The sequence below is a fragment of the Lampetra planeri genome, chromosome 41, assembly GCF_965212315.1.
Source record: "Lampetra planeri chromosome 41, kcLamPlan1.2.h2, whole genome shotgun sequence".
Taxonomy (NCBI): Eukaryota; Metazoa; Chordata; class Hyperoartia; order Petromyzontiformes; family Petromyzontidae; genus Lampetra; species Lampetra planeri.
The window spans coordinates 1,142,166-1,161,509 of NC_136147.1; the positions used below are offsets into that span (position 1 = coordinate 1,142,166).

The following is a 19,344-nucleotide window of genomic DNA, read 5'->3' on the forward strand; positions in this document are numbered from 1 at the left end:
ACTATATATATTTTTCTGTAATCACCACGACTTCACCATTGTATCATTCGAATACCGAACGTGATTATGAACCGTTGCATAGTGAGTGTGTCTGGTGTGCACCTTTAGTTTGTAGTCCTTCCCCGCAGCTCCCGATTTGAACGGTTGACTAACGTACGGTGCGAAAGAAGTTCAACATACACACACACATACAAGGACCTCCCAATAGTCAACTGCAGAGGTTCCCCGCGGGCCCTGGGCGCGTGCCACGGCGCGCGAGTGTCATCACTGCGCGGAGCGGTGGGAGTTGGTGGTGATGGCAGTGAGGGTGGGTGGGAGAGCTTGTTGTGGTTGTGGCTGTTGTGGATGGGAGGGGTTGAGGGGTCTGCCCGCTGTAGTGGGGAGCGGTAGCGCAGCGGTTAGCGCTACTCTGCGCTACAAACCCGGCGACCCGAGTTCGATTCCTGCTCGCGGCCAACACCGGTGACGATTATCTGAACCGGTCCGGAGCCTCCCCTAGATCGACTCAGCCTCAAACGAGTACCTGGTGCGATGTGTAAACATCGACCACGAGGGAGACAAAGGCGGCCGGGGGTAGTGCTGGCCACCCATCCCCTGGTGTAGCGTCCCGGCCTTCCTAGGTGCTGCTCGCTAACAGCACTTGCCCCAACATTCTGTTAAAGGCTAAACGGGGGATCTTTGTCTTTGCGGTTTGGGGGTTGGGGGTGGGGTGGAGGGGTGGGGTAGGGATCCGCGGGCAGACGGGGTAGGGGTACTCTAGGGGGGGGGGGGGTTGCTATAGGGGTGCTGCAGCCGGCACGGGCACTTTAGTTGGATGTAAGCGCGGCGAGCGAGAGAGCGAGCGAGGAGTGGCGCGCCGCGTCTCAGCAGCAGCCGCAGAGTCAGCGGAGGAGAGCCTCGCAGGTCCCACGTGCCGTCACCTCGCTCCTGCGCAAGGTGAGTGAGCGGGTTAGCCAGCGAGAGACGGCGGCTTCTCTTAGCTCTTCGAAGTTTGTTCTCACGTTGAGACGAACGTGATAATGATGATGATAATGTGAATGATAAGGGATGAGAACGCGTCCCAGAGTGCACGTCCACCGTAGGCGATGAAGAGATTCAAGTCGGCGCGCGTGTCGCTGCCCGGTGGATTATTGTGCGTCGCACGATCGTGACAAATAGCGACGGCTTCGGGAGGCCTTCATCCAGCAGTGGAATAAACATGGCTCATGATGATGATGATAATGACGAACAATGTATGCAGGTTTGTCATCTATCCACTGCTGGATGAAGGCATCCCCACGTAGTCTCTGTGATCGAGGGGATGTGGAACCATTCTTCACGACGCTGGGTTGGCGGAGTCCAGCACGACCGCTTGCTGATGTCGGCCGTGGCCGGGACTAGAACTTAGGTTGTTGTTGGGTTTTTTTTTAATCGCCATTTCGCGAGTATAAACTCTTTAACGAAGCGCACGTGCAGATGCCGCGTCTCGCCCCGCACGTGCGCGCAGGGCGGCTTGTGTCCCGGTCACCGCGGTGATGCGCATCACAAGAGTATCGCATATCTAAGAGGAGCTAACCTTAATGGGGCAAGTGGCCGCGGTATTTCCTACATTACAAACATTTGATTTTGATTTTGGCCTCAAGGTACAGACGGGGTGGTTTTTTTTCTCCCCCACTTCCCACCGCAATCTAATGTTGTATCATTATCTGCCTTGACCCGTAATCTGAATGTTGTATCATTATCTGCCTTGACCCGTGATCTGCATGTTGCATGCACAGCGGTGCGGTAACTCCGTTCTGGTCAAACCACTGCTGAATGAGGATGTCGTCGCCGTCCCCTCCCTCCCCCATGTGCCCGCGTGGGTCCCGTGGGTACTTACTTGACCATACTTCACCACGCTGGGCAGCGCCTGTTGGTTGAATGGAGAGGGGAGCGATAGCAGGATCAGTTCTGATCTCACGAGCCACCGATGCGAGCCGTGGCCAGGATTCAAACTCAGGTTGGCGGGTGGTTCATAGCGCAGTGTCCTGACCGTAGCGCTATATTCACTCTGCAATGTCAATCCATTCCGAGGGGGGGGGGGGCGGGGGGCAGTTGACCATACTTCACACCAGGCTTGATTTTGATGTCTCTCGTCACTGGCGTGAGCCGTGGCTGGGAATCCAACTGGGGTTTGGCCCACGGCACGCTGGCGCGCTAGCTACCACTGCCACAACAGGCACGTTGAGACAAGTGCGGGTTTATCAAGCACCTATGGCGCACGAGGGGGTGGGGTGACCAGCAACACGCCCGGCCGCCTTTATCTCCCCCGCGATGTGCAAAGCATCGCACCATCTTGAGGCTTGAGTCAACCCAAGGACCGGTTCAGGTGTTAGCGCGCGCCCACGTGCTACGACAACCGCGACTTCACCACCGCCGCTTGCCACAAACACGCGTTTAGTTTTCAAAACAGGGCGCAATGATGCACGTAATGGATGGTTCCTGTCCACTCGAAAGTGGCTGGCGTGGCTGGCTGAGCGAGGTGGCGTGCCCTGCGATCCTTGAGTCCCAGTTATTATCTCATTAGAAAGCCGCAGGGACGCTATGCACTTGTAAATCCCGAGTGAAAACTCATTGCGTTAGGATTGTTTTTGTGCGTGTTTAGTTTGTTCTCCTTCCCCCCGCGCCTCCGATTATCGCGGTTGGCTGCGTACGGTGCGAAAGAAGTTCAGCATACGGTACATACATATCGCCGGCGCGGCTGTGTCCGGTGCTGTCCGGGAATCGCACGCACAGCGGATGAGTTTGTGTGACTCGTGAACGCAGCGGCACCCGTGGCTCGCTGTAACAGCTCGCGGTCTGTGTCTGTGCGTGTGCCTCGTCCTTGCTCTTGATATCGCTCAACAGCTGTCTGCATAAAATGCTCCCAGCTTGCGCATCCAATTGTTCAAATGGCTCACGTTGCTAATGTTCCCAGTCAACGCACACGTCCCAGCTATCCCGCGTGCCTTCACAGCAGCCTGGTAATGCGAATTCAACAAACAACGCCGCTAATTGCCCCCAGTAACGAAAACCACCCACGAGTCTTAACTCTCTGTATAACACACTCCACCCCTTACAATCATCATCATCATCACCATCGCCATCGTCATTGTCATCGTCAGCCATGTTCTATCCACCGCTGGATCAACGTATCCCCGAAAGCCACCGCGAGCGCTCAACTCGTGGCCTTACGAGATGCAACACATTCTCTGAGCACCCACGCTCGAAAGCTGATGTTATCGCTTCCGTTCCCCGCGGCGGATGAACGGTGGTCCTCTAGAGTCTAGAGCGAAGTTTGTGGTCGTAGCGGCAACGTCACCGGTGACTTTATTGGGCTGTCTCGTGGGCTCCATCGCACGACGTCGATATGATCGGATAATGGATAGGGGAATGCGTAGGTTTTGACGTCGCGGTTGTCAAACGCTGTGAGTCGTACGTATTGGTGGGTAAGGATAGGTGGGTATGTGAGTAGAGGCAAGTACAGTTGCATGGGTATTGGTGAGCACTGGAAATGTGAGTATAGGTGAGTGTGGGGAGCGGTTGTGTAGCTGTCAGCGTACTGCACTGCGAACCCGGTGATCCGAGTTCGATTCCCGCTCACGGCCAACACCAATGACGATTATCTGAACCGGTCATGGGCCTCCCCTATGTCGACTCAGCCTCAAATAAGTACCTGGTGTGGTGTGTAAATATCGCCACTGGGGAGACAAAGGCGGCCGGGCATGGTGTTGACCACCCACCCCCTCGTGTGCCGTGCCGGCCTTCATAGGTGCTGCTCGCTAAAAGCACTTGCCCCAACAGTCTCTTCAGGCTACACGGAGGATCTTTGACTTTGTAGAGGTGAGCAGAGGCGGGTGCTAATGTTAGAGGCGGTACGGGCTACACTGCATCGCATCAACTATCTGTGTGTAAATGCCCGTTGAAGATTGTAATCACGTTATTTCAGTCGAACTTTGACGATCATGGCTCTGTTCCCCATGTCTTTACAGCGATGTGCGTGGTCGTGTTCTTGGGGTTTCAGTGAGGATCATTATTATTAATACCACGCGGAGAGGACCCATCGCTCTACAGCTGTCATTGTCATACACGTTTTACAATCCTGGACTCGGAGCACTAAAAGCAATTTGCTCGTTTACGTAATACAATGCCAAGACAAATACGTATCGTGAGGTTTTATTTTGTAAATATTCCCTAAGATTGAAATAATATCATGGCGAAAGAATTACGTTAATCGAAGCCGCGAATTGAAAAGTTGGAGCAAATTCTTGCTTAACGGCACGTGACACAGTGTTCGATATCCGTGACATCCCACATCTTCAGTGGCGCTCTCTATTGCAACATCGTCCACCGTTTCAACTCGGTTGAGTGTTTGCTACACGGAACATCCCGATTAGCCAGTTACCCCGCCAGCTTCGGTGGCAACGGCCCGCCGCAACCACAAACTAGAGAGTTATTGTTGCGGTGGAGAGGAGCCGAGCCAGCAAACAGGCAGGTAACTCGCGACACAGATTATTATTATTATAACAATTGTATCATTGACTGAGAGTCAACGCGGCATTCATTCCGAGCAGAGCACGCCGCTCGCCTGGTACCCCTCGTCCTCCTCAGACATGGTCAATCCACTGCTGGATGAAGGCCTCCCGAAGCTATATTCCTCACCGTCGGTACTGCAATGCTGCATTCGAGCTGAGCCTGCTTAATATTGCGTGAAAATAATAATAAATAAGCGTGTTTCCACGCAGACAATGAAGTCGACGTTTCGAGCGACCGGCCTTCTGCATATGGAAACATGAATCAATTCATTAGGCGGTGATACTTTGTTGGCAGTAGTAGTCCACAAGTGCGAATAACAACAACAATAATAACAACAAACTCAACAAACTCGTCAATAACATTGCCTTACTACTTCCATGTGCTATGGCAGTGGTCACTGCATCGCGCGCTTTCAGATGCACTTCTGCGGCCGTCTGGAACGCTCTTCCTTCCGATATACGGAAGCCACTAGAGCTATGCACTTTTAAATCTAGATTGAAAACTCAATTTTTTACAACTGCTTTTTATTTTTAGTGTATTGGACTTCACCCTGTACCTCAGATTAGCACGGATGTCTACGTACGGTGCAAAAGAAGTTCAACATACATTAGGAGAATAATTGCCCGAAACGTTGACTAGTTTTTTTCCTTTTAAGGTCACAGTTTTTATGTGTGTGAAAAATATGAGCGCTGCTTCTTCGTCCGTTTCCTTGATAAATGTTCAACACCGAGGGCACACGAATGTATTAGATTCGCTCCCTAACACTCATGAGACGGTGTTATTCGCTAGCAACTCAAACGCCGCTGGCATGCTTGTATATTGCCCGGAGATCAGTCATCCGAAAAGTCAATATCTGTTCAGTTGAAAGGAAATGCGCATGTTTTTTCTTCCTCTTTGTACCATTAACTGTGGTGTGATCATTGATGCGGCTCCTTCGACACGCAGCTTAGCGTGTAGTATGCGTGGTATAGCAGTGCACGTGTGGATAACACGCGCGACTCGCACGGATGATTGTCAGCTGGTAGTTACACTGAGATTCACCATCACGCAAAGGTCTACGTAATAGCTTTGCAACGTGCAAAAAGCTCTCAGCCTTATACAAACCACCAGCTCCAAAAGAACTGAATGTGTGGCTGAGAGCAGCTTTTAAATGTGGAGGGAAAAAAACAGAGGACCAGGAGAAAAATCGACGCTACCACGGGGAGAACATGCACACTCCAGATATACAATCGTCAGGGTCGGGGAATCGAATCCACGACCTCCTGTATACGAGGCAAAGTAGTTAACATCTCGCCACCGCGGCACCCCTATGAGTGAATGCTGACACAGCAGTGTAATGGTAAGCAGCGCACGCGACTTGCAATCCAGAGGTCACCGGTTCAATGCGATCTCCCGCGGCGGACGCGAAAACAATGCGTAGATTTCTGAATCCACTTCCCGGACTCAATCCCCACTACTCTTCCACCCAGCATGCAGTCTGAATGGCTACGCCGCCACAGTTAAGAGCACGGTTAGACGATGGGCAGGTCTCGTGCTGTGGGGTAGAGTGTGGCTACCCCCACCTCTTCCAAGACGTCTGCTACACCGTGCAAGAGGAGGCCCAGACACAGCCGCTGGAGGGACCTCTCCAGCGCGCCCCCTAGCGGAGGCCCTTTGACCAGCAGTGGCGTAGAGGAAGACATTGCAGGGCTGCGCCTGTACCTCGGGGCTCGCAGGGGGCACGGGTTGCAGTTGCTGGCGGCCGGGTACGTGACGGCTACTAATTGACGTGATTAGGGGCGTGGATGTGGAGGCGACACGCCGGCCTGCTCAACCTGGACTCAATTATCCGAAGGCAATGCTCACTGACACACTCTGCTGTAACGACACTGCAGGGGATGATATATATTGTGTTTAGAGTGCCAAAGGTTCATATTGAATTTATTAGACCCCAGGGCTTAATTTCAGCTGGGTTATTTTTTTGGGGGGGGGGGTGGTTGGAGATCCGGAAAATATTTACTCGTCCGCCACACCACATCAAGTATTCATTCTCAATGTGGCTGTGGATATCAGTCACGTGCCGCTTACTCCAGTTTATCGGCGATCGGGAGAGTATGCGGTGAGAAATTGAGGCCCGATTAGGCCTACGTTGTCCCACACGTGTCTAGATCGTAATCATCATCAGCCATGATCACTCCACTGCTGGATGAATGCCTCCCCGAGCCGTCGCCGTCCCTCGTGGCGGTATCTCGATTGCAACGGCCTCTTTCCAGTTGCCTGTTCGCGAGCTGATCTCATTTCTCCGAGTCCCACCGCGTTTGGCTGCCACTCCGATTTATGTTTGAATGCACGTGGAAACCTCTTTCGCACCGTACGTAGTCAGTCGTTGTAAGACTCGGCCATCATCATCACCATCATCACCATTCCTCCTAGCGATGGACCTCATGGCCGAACTCACTGATTTACTCCGAACGGCCAGTGTGCTGGGCGTCTCTGCAGCTTGCGTTTGGCTTTCTGATCCAACCCGTCTCTTGACTTGCGCACCGTGCCCTCTGCAGTGCCGGATTAAGATAGTGCGGGCCTGTAGCATATGTTAGGAAGGGGCCCTAAAAAAACACTTAAATATTAAAACACACACATTTTTAACTTGCACAGTAAAGTCATTGTATTTTTGTATTTGATATACAGCCAGATAATACGATAAATCGCTAACCGTAAACACCCGGTCGTTCATACAAGTTGAAGAATCACTGAACTGGAATTGATAGCTTGAAAGCATTTAGCGTAGGGCCCTTGAAAGTGCGGGGCCCGTAGCTACTACATTATGTAGCTACTTTTGCGACGAGGATAATCCGGCACTGCCCCTCTGTGCTTCAAGGCCCACGCTGGTTCACAGTGGGGGTCAACGGCTTGGTCGGTTCATGTCCATGCAGGTCCAAGAGAGCCAGACCCCTACAGTGGCCATGCTGCACCACGCGTTTTGTCCACCGTGAAATCCCGCAGTCCTTCACACCCACAGGTCTCTCGATCCTTCACTTCCTCGTCCATTCATTCCCTCATTCATTCCCTGAGTCCCTCAATCCTAGCTCCTTCATTCCATCATTCCTCAGTCTCTCGATCCTAACTCCCTCATTTCTTCATTCCCTGAGTCTCTCATTCCCTCACTCCCCTCAATCCTTCATGCCCTCCTCATTCCTTCAGCCCCCCCACCCCCACCGGTCTTCTCGGCCTCGCGACCCCCGAAGATGCTGGAGTCGTGGCGCCGAGGTGAGGCTTCGCGCTCCCGGGAGCTGCACAGATGTCCATGTTTTGTTTTTGTCAGCCTCGAACTCCTCCGGGGAGGAGGAGGAGCTCGAGGCAGCGCCCCGCGAGGCGCCCGTCGGTGTGTGCGTGTCTGCGTGTGTGTGTGTACTTGTGTGTGTACGTGTGTGTGCGTGTCTGTGTGTGTGTGTGCGTGTGCGTGGGTGTCTGCGTGTCTGCGTGTGTACTTGTGTGTGTACGTGTGTGCGTGTGTGTGCGTGGGTGTCTGTGTGTGTGTGTACGTATGTGTGTGCGTGGGTGTCTGCGTGTGTGTGTGCGCTGGCCCACCCACCCCCTCGTGTGCCGTGCCGGCCTTCATAGGTGCTCGCTAACAGCACTTGCCCCAGCAGTCTGTTGAGGCTATACCGGGGGTCTTTGTTGTGTGTGGGGAGCGCTCATGGCCACCACCAGTGAAGATTATCTGAACCAATACTGGACCTCCCCTAGGTCAACTCAGCCTTAAAGTTAGTACTTGGGTGTGGTTTGTTAACATCACCACTGGGGAGACAAAGGCGGCCGGGCGTGGTGCTGGCCCTCCACCCCCTCGTGTGCCGTGTTGGCCGTTCATAGGTGCTCGCTAACAGCCACCCGTCTGTGTGTAGAGTGTAGACGATGCGGATGGTCGTCTTTGTTTTGTACGAGTGTTAACGTGTGTATGTGTGCGTGTGTATGTGTGCATATGTGTGTATGTATCTACAGCTCAAGAATGTGAGATAAATGGTGCAGATAATTGTTTTTAAGAAAGCTGTTAGGAGATGCCACAGCGCGTGTCCTGTTGCCACCATCAAACGAGCCCGGCCACTCCACTTGCTCACTCTTCCCCAGGATGTTTTAACCCTTCCGGAACATTCAATGAAAGATAAAACACGAGGTTTCTTTTTCTCCCCCGAAAAAATATTTGCTTTAGAAGCGTACAGCGCATTTCTACCATGCAAATTACCGACCGTGCGAATACAATTATCGTCAGAATTCATCCATTTGAAATGTACACCAACTTGCCATCTCAAGCCATGATCTCTGTGTAATTGACTTCATCTGTACACTGGAGCCTTCGGGCAAAGTGATTATTGAAGTGAACGAGTATTTTCCCGATTTATCGGTTCGATCGTTCGACTTCATCGGGCAGCACGAAAGTAATTGATCCGGAAAGAAACGAAAAACACTTATCACTTTTCTTCCCCACGTGTGCCGCTGAACGGGAGGTGATGAGCGGGGCTTGGTGACGTCTCCAGTATCACCAGGCGCGAAGTCTGGTGCGACCACCACATTTCAATTGGCCCCGAGTAATTGACCACAAAAAAAGGACAGACGATTACCATTTTTTTGTCAGTCAAATGGCCTTAATCGATAATTGTATCGTCTAGACCTATGCTGTCGGTACAATGTATACACAATCGCACCTGCGAGCACAGAGGTACACGGCAGCGTATCTCCTTAACTAAATCACGCGCACATGCCCAGGCAGTCTTCGACATTTCCCCAGGGGAGAATCGCGTTACTTCGTAAAGGAACGTTAGTCCATTTATAGGTTGTAAGAAATACTGTGGGCTGCTACTCGAGCCAAACCTCTGAGAACGATTCTTAGAATTCATCAGATTCCACGTGAAGGATAAAGCTCATCGAGCAAAAACGAAGAACAACTGTAGTCACCTCACATATTAGAACGTCACGGTCAAACATCACAAGTGTGTCTTAAACCGGTCACTGCGCATTGATTTTTATCGCCTTGCATGCAATGAGCACAAGTTGAACAGTTGTGTTGTGTGGTGCTTTTATATTCCTGAGAACTTGGAAAATAATTCACCAGGTTAGTATTTTAATGCTAAGGAGGAGAGATGACCTCATGTGATACACGGCGCTGATTGCATTAATTGCTGATTGCATTGGTTGCAACGTTGGCCTCGGAAGGCAGAAATCGTGCAACTGGAACGGCGCGCCAGATGCAACGTTGTGCGCATCACCCGGAATGCCCCCGCGATCCCGTCAGAGCTTGGTTCGAGCCATGATAGTTCCCTGCATGGGTTGTATTCCTGCGCATGGTGGCAACATGTTCGGGAGCGAAATTGCAATGTCCGAGGTATGCTGGCCACGAGAGGGCTTCATGAGAGAGTTTGTCTCTGGTGTGGACCAATCAGTTTCAAAGACAATGCATAAATTATCAGAGTATTGTTTTTTGTTTGCATTTGACTGCAAGTATTGTGGTTAATGTAAGCATGATTCCTTCCAAAAGGTGTCAGTTTTTGTTGCCAGAAAAAAGGGTAAAAACCCTATTAGTATATTTTGGTACTGGCAAAAGAGGTCCCATGATGAGAGAGCTTGTGTCGTTTTGCTCTTCCGCTGTTGAAGCGCAGACTTCTGTGGTTGATTGTACGGTCCACATTGTAGGTTTCATTGCCACCATCACACTCTACTGAGGCTGGTCTTTAACTTTTTTAAATTTGTGATGGAGATGTGTTCGTCGGCTTGCTAATGTTCTGATGCGGTTCATGGTTACACCACCAGTGTCTTCCAGGAATGTCAAAGCCGGGAGGTGCGATGTTTTTGGTCTCGAATGAGGTGTTTATTTTTGGGCGTACGCGTTAGTCCCCTCTGTTCGCCAGCGTTCTGTCGGATCTGGGTGAGATTCCAGGATGGTGACGGCATCGATCTCAGCAGCAGGCGGATCGGGACTGACCAGCGTGGTGACGCGCGGCCAAAATAACCTCCACGAACGCACGATATGGGGGAGGCGCTGACGTACAGCAGTGGATGAGCACTAAGGGCTCCACGGGAACATATTCGGTTACCACACAAATACGCTTGCTGGCTCTCATGGCCTAGCGAAGGCATCGGTAATTCTCGAGTAACAAACACCGGGGGGGGGGGGAGTGGTGCAATTAGTACGGACGCAAACGCTGATGCGACACTCGTTCCCGCTCAACGGATCGATGTGGTGGTGGGGGGGTGGTCACTGGACCACTTTAATTTGGACTGCCCCTCCCTCCTCCCAGCCTTAGCAGTCTCCCACAAGCCGCTAGCTCGCCACGCGGGCGCGAGGTGGCATGGTGCGCGTACTGCCCAATTGTCGGCCCGCTGCCAGACGAGGGCCTGCGCACGCCGTGCGGAGTGGCGGGGGACGTGTGACCGTAGCCTCGAGCACGCTGGTCGGTGCTGGTTTGGCGAATGCGTGGAGCATGGCCGTGGAAACATAGAAGTACAGAACAACATTGTATTTTGCTGCACTGCCCACTGCTGCCCCACCGCGTCGCTCCGCGGCAGCCCTGTGACAACCTGTTGCTGCGTTGGTGGTCACTCACCTCAAATGCTATCCAGGTTGAAAACCTGCTTAGCTTCTGAGTTTATAATATTCCATTAAACTGGGTGCATTCCGGGTGATTTGGTATATCAATGTGCATTGGTATACTGTAGTTTCCAGTCTCTGTTTGCTGCTGGATGACGGCCTCTGGTAGCTGTTACACCACAGCATTTACGGAATATTTCATAGGCTCTGTCTCATTGTTGGTTGTTACTCTGTTCATGCCATGTATGCCCCTTTCATTGCCGTATTTGATTTTGAAACCGGTCGGGGAAATGTGTATATCTGAACGAGTCCAGAGTTCTCCCCTCCTTCCCCAAGCACGCACTTGACCGGTGTGAAGTATGGTCTAACAACCTCCCGTGACCAACACATGGCCAAGGCCTTCATCGAACAGCGTATCCACAAAGAGCTAGATATTATTTATATTATTACATATATAAATAGTATTAATCATTGAAAGAGCTGCATTTTTTGTATGTATAGGTATGAGAGTGTAATGTGAATAAGCCATGGTCTACAAATATTTTATCTCTCCGTGCACAGGGCAAAAAGCATGCAATTTGAGTAATAAGAGCAACTCCAGTGTCAATATATGTCATCCACACTCACTGGCATTTCCAACGAAGCTTATACATCAATGTCACATTTAGGGACTGAAAAAAACAACGATTTATTGGCATCATTCCTGGGTCTTAAAAGAACTAATGACACTGCAGTCTTGGGGCCGGATGCGAGCAGCTCGAACATATGTGTGTGTGTGGATACTTACTGAGACCTTTACGAGACAGACAATGGAGCCTTTATTTGCGCTCTGAAATGGATCCTACAAACATCAACCAGGGCGCTTTTAGTAGGGCCCTCGCTCAATACGGCCCCTTGGCATCAGGTTGTCAATCTGTATGGCAGCAATGTCCAAAAAGTCCCGAATAAACTGGGACGTCTTCTGTTGGTGTTAATTTAGGACTGCAATTTCCATACAGAGGAATTGTTAAGTGCACCATCAGTGTATGAAAGAAGTGGTGGGGTTTGTGAACTGTGTTCTGAGCCCTTTGCTGACCACGGTCGACGACGTCAGTGGTGATGGATATCTCAACCGGTCCCCAGTCCGCGCCCTTCGCGGACACACACCGACCACCGTGGTCAAGTGTGGGCAATAAACCTCCTGCGGGGAGGCCTTCAGCCAGCGGTGGGCTCTTCTTCTTATTACGATCGGTTCCTGGCGTGACGGTAAGTGTCCCCAAGTATAGTTATTGACGCGGTCACAAGGTGGCTAATAGCGTCTCTTTCACTGGAGATTAATGTAAGCCTCGTTGAAGCCAGAAATGTTCACACCGCCAAACCCGATTTCCATTGAGCCCTGTGCGACCTCATTGTCGAGCGTTCGAGGGAAGTGTGAATGCAGCCACAGTTCAACGGCTTAGAGCGCCCGCCACCATCCTTTTAGATCAAGCGTGTTTTGCCAGTGGTGGCGCACGAGGTGGGCAAGTCATGGAAACCGGAGAGGCGGGGATAAGAGTACCCCCCTCCCCCCCCCCTGTTGTGCGTCGGGGGAGACCCGGCGACTCGGATCGCTCAAATAACAAACCCGACCAGTGCGTGAAGAGCGCCCAGTGTTTGGGTTGCTGGGTTATACTGTTGACTGGGGCAGCGAGGACACGCTGTGTAATTTACTTGGAAGAGCTACAGCTGTTTACAGGGTTGGTTGGTGGGCGGGGCGGCGGGGGGGTTGGGAATTCTGAAAGGAGCGACCACTTACAGACAAACAAACACAAACATAAGCAACGTGTCAACTCGGGAGCAACTTAAATACATTTTAAATTTATTTCACGTGCTATACACAGTATGACGACGACGATGATGATGATGATAATATGGAGTATTCGTAAAATGATTCCGCATCAAGCGACTCCTGATGCCATCGAATGGACGGGTCGACTGGACACACGCACAGTAATTATAACGCGTTGCTTTGCTCGTGGCTTTTCAAACGCCGTGCAAAGGAGAGACAGTCAAATTACACTGCACCTCGTCGAGAAAAGTTTTCGCGAATTGCTACGTGCGCTTTTAGCCACTGTCTTTTAAATCGGTGTTGCTTAAGGATATACAAAATAATCTGCAGATATTGCACATTTACCAACACGTTTATATTTATTCTTAAGACAACAGATTATCTCAAACCACAAACTGTATTGCCTTCTATACTGATGGCTGTAGGTTCATCATGCATCATTCTCCGCATCAGCTATGATCTGCCCACTGCTGGATGAAGGCCTCTCCCAAGCCTTTGCCTTGCTCTCGCCATGCAAAAATCCATCTGGCTCCTGCGCATGAGCCAATTTCATCGCTCAGCATGATCTCCACGTGGCATGAATCTTTTTGGTCGGCATGTTTCTAAGTGGAATTGTCAGCTATGAAATATCACCACGATTTATGTTGAAAGTTGAAACGGCGGTCGTTTCAATAATCTTTGATGCAGCGCGGTAAATCTCTTTACAGGATACGCGCCTTGAGACCCAGTAGGCCCATCACGTAACGTTGTATGGAGATTCTTTTTTGGACTTTAATCATCAACAATAAAATGTATCTTCTGTTTATGTTGTTGGGTAAAGTATTTGTTTAGCACAGCTCATTAAATAAATAGCGCAGTGTAGTTCTCTGGTGCACTTTCAGGTTTATATACCAAAGTGTTGTTTGGCATGATGTCCAACGTTTCACTCCACATTCTTTGGGAGCTTCTTCAGAAACTGAATATCGGTCTTTCTTCTTCGTCAGACGTCGTGCTGAGCAACACGGGATACGACCCAAAAACGCCGTACAGCAGGAAAGCCTCGACAACCTACGCGGTGGTAAATGAATGCCGTGGGTAAAATCGACCACACGCAGTCCCTGCAGACTGCTGCCGGCAAACTCAACTGTTTAGAATCAGAATCTTTGTCTATCCTGGAGAAATCCGATGAGCTATGAAGCCCGTTTTTTCTCAGAGACATCCAGCAGGGGCGGGTCAGAAGGTTGCAATGATAAACAAATACAAAAACACGATAGGAGTGCAAAGCATAGGAAAGGTGAGCAAATCACTAAAAAACTCAATGTTGTACAAGAAGCGTGAAGGCCATTTGCCATAACTACTTAAACGATGGGCTGTTGCATTCAGATAATATCGAATCAACGTTTTCATGGTTTTAAGTGAATCATTGTACCTGTACTGACCACTGCATCCACAGAAGGTTAGAGATAAAGGTGCAGCCCTGCAATTTCCTGCTGATAGCACCGCTGACGTACAGGGCCTTCACGAGAAGAAACTCTAGAAGACCACCTTAGAGTCGCGTCGTTATGCCTCCTCTTCCATGCTGACTAGCCGTAGCGGAAGATGTTGGGAGTACCCATACAGAGGCTCTGTCGTGGCAGATGCTGCCTTTGCACATTTCTGCTATTATTGACATTATTTGTGTATTTTAATATATTGTGAGATGTACACTGCACACGTGGTATGATGTGGTGGGCTTCATCAGCGTACGCCTTGTTTACCAGTTAACGGTAGAGTCCACATTTTCTGCAGATCCCATATTTTTATTGCGTCCGTTTATTGTTTAACGGGCTTCTATTTGTACGTGCAAGCCATGAGAGGTGGCCAGCCGGCTCCGGGAACTGATGCTCGTGTGAGAGCACCGAGCCAGTTGACCTTGATACGCCAAAGTTGGACTCCGACACGTGCGATGAAACCAGGATTCGCAGCTTCATTGGCATGCCTTGCTCCGCTGTTAATATAGCGTGAAGGAGTGTCATCTGGTGTCAGATGCAAAGGGCGTGTAAGTAGTGTAGCGGTTAGCGCGCTGCGCTGCGAACCCTGCGACCCGAGTTCGATTCCCACTCATGGCCACCACCAGTGGCAATTATCTGTACCGGTCCCGGGCCTCCCCTAGGTCGACTGAACCTCAAATGAATACCTGGCGCAGTGTGTAAACGACGCCACAAAGGCGATCGGGCGTGGTGCTGGCTATCCACCCGCTCGTGTGCCGTGCCGGCCTTCATAGGTGCTACTGGCAAACAGCACTTGCCCCAACAGTCTGAACAGGCTATACGGGGGATCTTTGTCTTTGATGGAAATGTAAAGGTGCAGCCCTGCAATGTGTCGAGCTATACCACTGGCTGGTGGCAATGCCTCCTCGAGCGGGGCATTTGAATTGAACCGGCGACCTCTGGATCACAAGTCCAGGGTACCATTACACCAGTGTGGCGTCGGCATGCTGTGTGTGTTAAGACGAGAAAGCTGCGGTAAAATAGAAATGACTCCGTAAATGCTGGAGTTGTGTGATCTCGCGAGCTGTTTGTGAAATGAGACGCTCTTCTGGCTGTGAAAGTGTGGAAATTAAATATCTTCAGCTCATGCCACGTTACCGGTAGCACCGATTGGGATGTAATTGATTAAAAAATACCAGGAGGTTGGAGTCACTACGTTTGCACTCAGTGGTTTCTCATTAGGATAGAGCTCTGTAGCCAAAAAAAGCCACGGCAGAGGAACGCCTCATGGGTCAAAAATGGTTTGCGAGTGAATGTATCCAAACAAGGCAGTTAAAACATACGGCAAGAGTTTGGAATGAAAAAAAAACATCCTTGTAAAAAAAAATCGATCGATTAAGTTTTTTTTTTGTCTGTGGTGAAAGGAATATTCACGCTGCGATTTAATATTTTAAAATAAGGATTCGAGCGCAAATCTGACTGGTGCCTTGTAGACTGCTTAATCGTGTGCAAGTACAGCTGTAGGCACTGCCTGTGGAGTGGCATACATAATTGAGCTTTTAAAGTCACCTCATGACATCTCCATCGGAATCCCATCACAATTCTCAACCATGCACAATCCATGGTTATTATTCTCATTATTAAATTGCACTTTATCGCAAATGGCAATCGCTGTAAATGTGAGGCTCAATGTCACGAATGTCGCTTATACCCCCCGCCCTGCTGCGTCCGAGTGTCCAGAACTGCATTCCCACCGTCATCCGTGCTGTCATCTCCCTTGCCCCTGTTCAGGTCCACGCAGTGCCGGATTCAACTAGTGCGGGGCCTGTAGCATAATATACAAAGGGGCCCTAAATAAAAAAAAGAAACACATAAATATTAAAACAATAATTTAAACTTGCATAGTAAAGTAATTGTATTTTTTCATTTTCTATGCAGCCAGATAATACGACAAATCGCTACCCTTAAACACCCAGTCGTTCATAAAAGTTAAAGGCAGTATAGTACTATAGTCATGGAGAAAGTGCAAAATCACTGAACCGGAATTTAAAGCTTGAAAGCATTTAGCGCGGGGACCTTGAAAGTGCGGGGCCCGTAGCTACTACATGTGTAGCTACTACATATGTAGCTACTACATATGTAGCTACTACATATGTAGCTACTACATATGTAGCTACTACATATGTAGCTACTACATATGTAGCTACTACATATGTAGTAGCTAAATGCTAAGTAGCTACATATGTAGCTACTAGGATAACCCGGCACTGGGTCCACGCTCAAGACCCCGCCCTCTGGTCACGATGGACTTCTTCTCTGAACACGCAAGCAGGCGTTGCGCGACCAATATCGCGATTCACGGTTAATTTTATTTGGTCAGATCGCAGAAGTAACAATGTGTGTCGTACACCCTCCTCCACCCGACACGGAACCAACTGATACGAAAATGCGCACGTGCTCCGGCACGTGGCCAGTCTGCTGGATCGCGATCCACAACACCTTGAACGATTGGGCGCGATCGTGCTCCTCTTTCTGTACTACGTCTTGGGACGCGGTCGCATTTAGACAACAGCCCAAGTTAGTGCTGCTTGGGAGCGAATCATCAAGTAGCACATCGCTTAAGTGCGTGCCTATACAGGTCACCATACTTCAATAGGGATTGCCGTGGGTACGGCTATTTTAGTGCACACAATCGACAGGAGGTGCAAGAACAACGGGCGTGCATAATGCGTGTGCATAATGTAAGTTGATTACCATATCAATAACCCAAACGGCAATGGATACCCAGCCATTTATATGCATTCGTTAATCCCTCCCTCCACTTCACGCAGGAAGAGCACACAAATGATGTCACCGCATCTGCGCCTCTATTTAAGGAACGAAACAGGAGGCCTTCTCCACAAATCTGGCTGTCGCCTGATGAAGCTAGGTATCATTACTGGCGAAACGTCGTACTCAGATTGTAGATGTTGTGGCTTGGCTCTCCGACACACCGGTTAGTGCTGTACTAGTGACGAATTGGCCACGCTCTGTTCACGTGACAACCCTTACTAGTTGGCTGTGTCGGGTGGTGGCGGGTTTAACGACACATGTATATATTTACGCGATCTAACCCAACAACCTCTATTATGGAGCCCAAGTTATGTTGCGTTGCATAAAAATAGAACGCGGAATGCAGATATCTGTTTGCCTTTGCATGTGGTGACAAGAGGAAGACGTGTCTTAATGCTGAAGTAATACTGACATTGAGATATGTGCCCAGCAACTGAGCATTAGATGTGTACGTTTGTAATACAATGGGAAGTGTATGTCATACAACAGAAAGACTAGGGGGGGATAGGGGGGGGTGTTGTGGAATTTTAACTGCTGGCCAAGTGTCGCCTATTGAGATTGGCACCACCTCAAGGAGACACCCCCAAGTCTTTTTTTTTAAGTTTCAATAATCTGTTACACGTTGTACAATGTCAGCACACGTTATTGTAAACCTTACAGATTCAGGAACGGATGCAACAACAATGTTACAACGCGATGTCATTGCCATAGCGTGGGAACTGAAATTTAATCACAAAGACCAAAGATCTACGAGTCAAGAGACATGTTTTTTGAATGCGTGTATTCCTCTCCATTGTTTTCATTGTTTTGCAATCCGCAAGATTTGGTTGTTTCTCCTTCTTCAGCGACTTTTCACGGTCGCTGAACTTTTCCCAGCTTTCTTAGACGGTAACTCCTCCAAATCCAACTCCTCCTCATCCTTCTCACCCTCCTCCAGTTTACGCTCTCCCTCCCCCTTCATCCGGAATAACATTCTCACAGCTCACATAGACCTCCGATTAGGTATATGTGAGCGATTAGCATGCTTGGCTACGTACGGTACGAAAGAAGTTCAACAGACATACATACATAGACGGGACTGATTCCACCAAATCAGCCTCATCGTTATCGTGAAGCTCTGGAAACTGCTTGCGGTCAATGAAAAACACAACTGATGGATTGCAAGTCCAGTGGAGAGGTGTAATCTCCCTCCCGACCCCGACGATGCCTGTTGTATATTTGGAGTCCGTTTATTTTCTCAGCCCATGGTGGTTGCATAGATTTTTTTCTCCGGGTCCTCCGGAGTTGCTCTCAACATTTAGAAGCATGTGTTTAGAGTATTTGTTTACGACTATAAATTCCCACATATGAAGATGGTATGCATTTATGCTGAACTTCTTTTGCACCGTACATAGCCAACCGTGCTAATCGGAGGTGCGAATATAAGCCGCTGTAATGTGGCCAGGTCGCCTCTGAAAAAGAGCTCATAGCTCAGTGGGCTTCACCTGGCCAATAAAAACAGTTGAGTTTTTATTCTCTTTGGGTCTTTCGGTAAAGTCACGTGGGTAGACAAAATAATCCATCACGACGTTTCGGCCGCAACACAAGCGTCCGTCGCCTGATGACGGACGCTTGTGTTGCGTCCGAAACATCGTCATCCATTATTTTGTCTACCCACGTGACTTTACCGAAAGACCCAAAGAGTATGGATTCCTGCAGTCACGAAAGCTTCAAATCGAGTTTCGCTTTTAGCTCGAGTTTATTACGACGCGCGTGTAATCGTCGTCGTCGTTGTCGTTGCACGCGTCGGCAGATTCCCCGGCGAGAACGATGCGGCTCGTGCCACGTGCGCTGCTGCAGCTGCTGCTGCTGCAGCTGGCGGCGCTGCTCGTGCTGTCTCCGGCGCGCTGCTCGGCGCAGGAGCTGCCGTCTCGGCCCGAGCCCCGGCCCGGCTCGGCGCCGCCCGTGGGCCACCCCGCCCTGGACGAGCAGGAGGAGCACGCGACGGCGCTGCCGGACGGCGCGGAGCTCACCGACTACCTGCTGAGAGACACGTCTAAGCGGTGAGGGTCGCGCTGCGCCCGTCACCCTTCGGTCCGCGGTGGCCCGCGAGCGAAACGACGTCTCGTCGTCGCGCGCGTGTGTAGGGAGGGGGTTTGGGAACAGTCGTAAGTCACGAACTCAAA

General features: G+C 50.2%; 1 protein-coding gene across 1 annotated transcript in view; it reads left to right on the forward strand.

The window, feature by feature from the left end:
• Positions 1 to 825: 825 nt before the first annotated feature.
• The window catches only part of NDNF (neuron derived neurotrophic factor), a 29,799-nt gene continuing 11,280 nt past the window's right edge, over positions 826 to 19,344 (forward strand). Inside the window, exons 1-2 of the mRNA XM_078613281.1 lie at positions 826 to 936; positions 18,972 to 19,221. Coding sequence (XP_078469407.1) covers positions 18,989 to 19,221 — 233 coding nt within the window. The 5' untranslated portion in view covers positions 826 to 936; positions 18,972 to 18,988. The remainder of the gene's footprint in view (positions 937 to 18,971; positions 19,222 to 19,344) is intronic.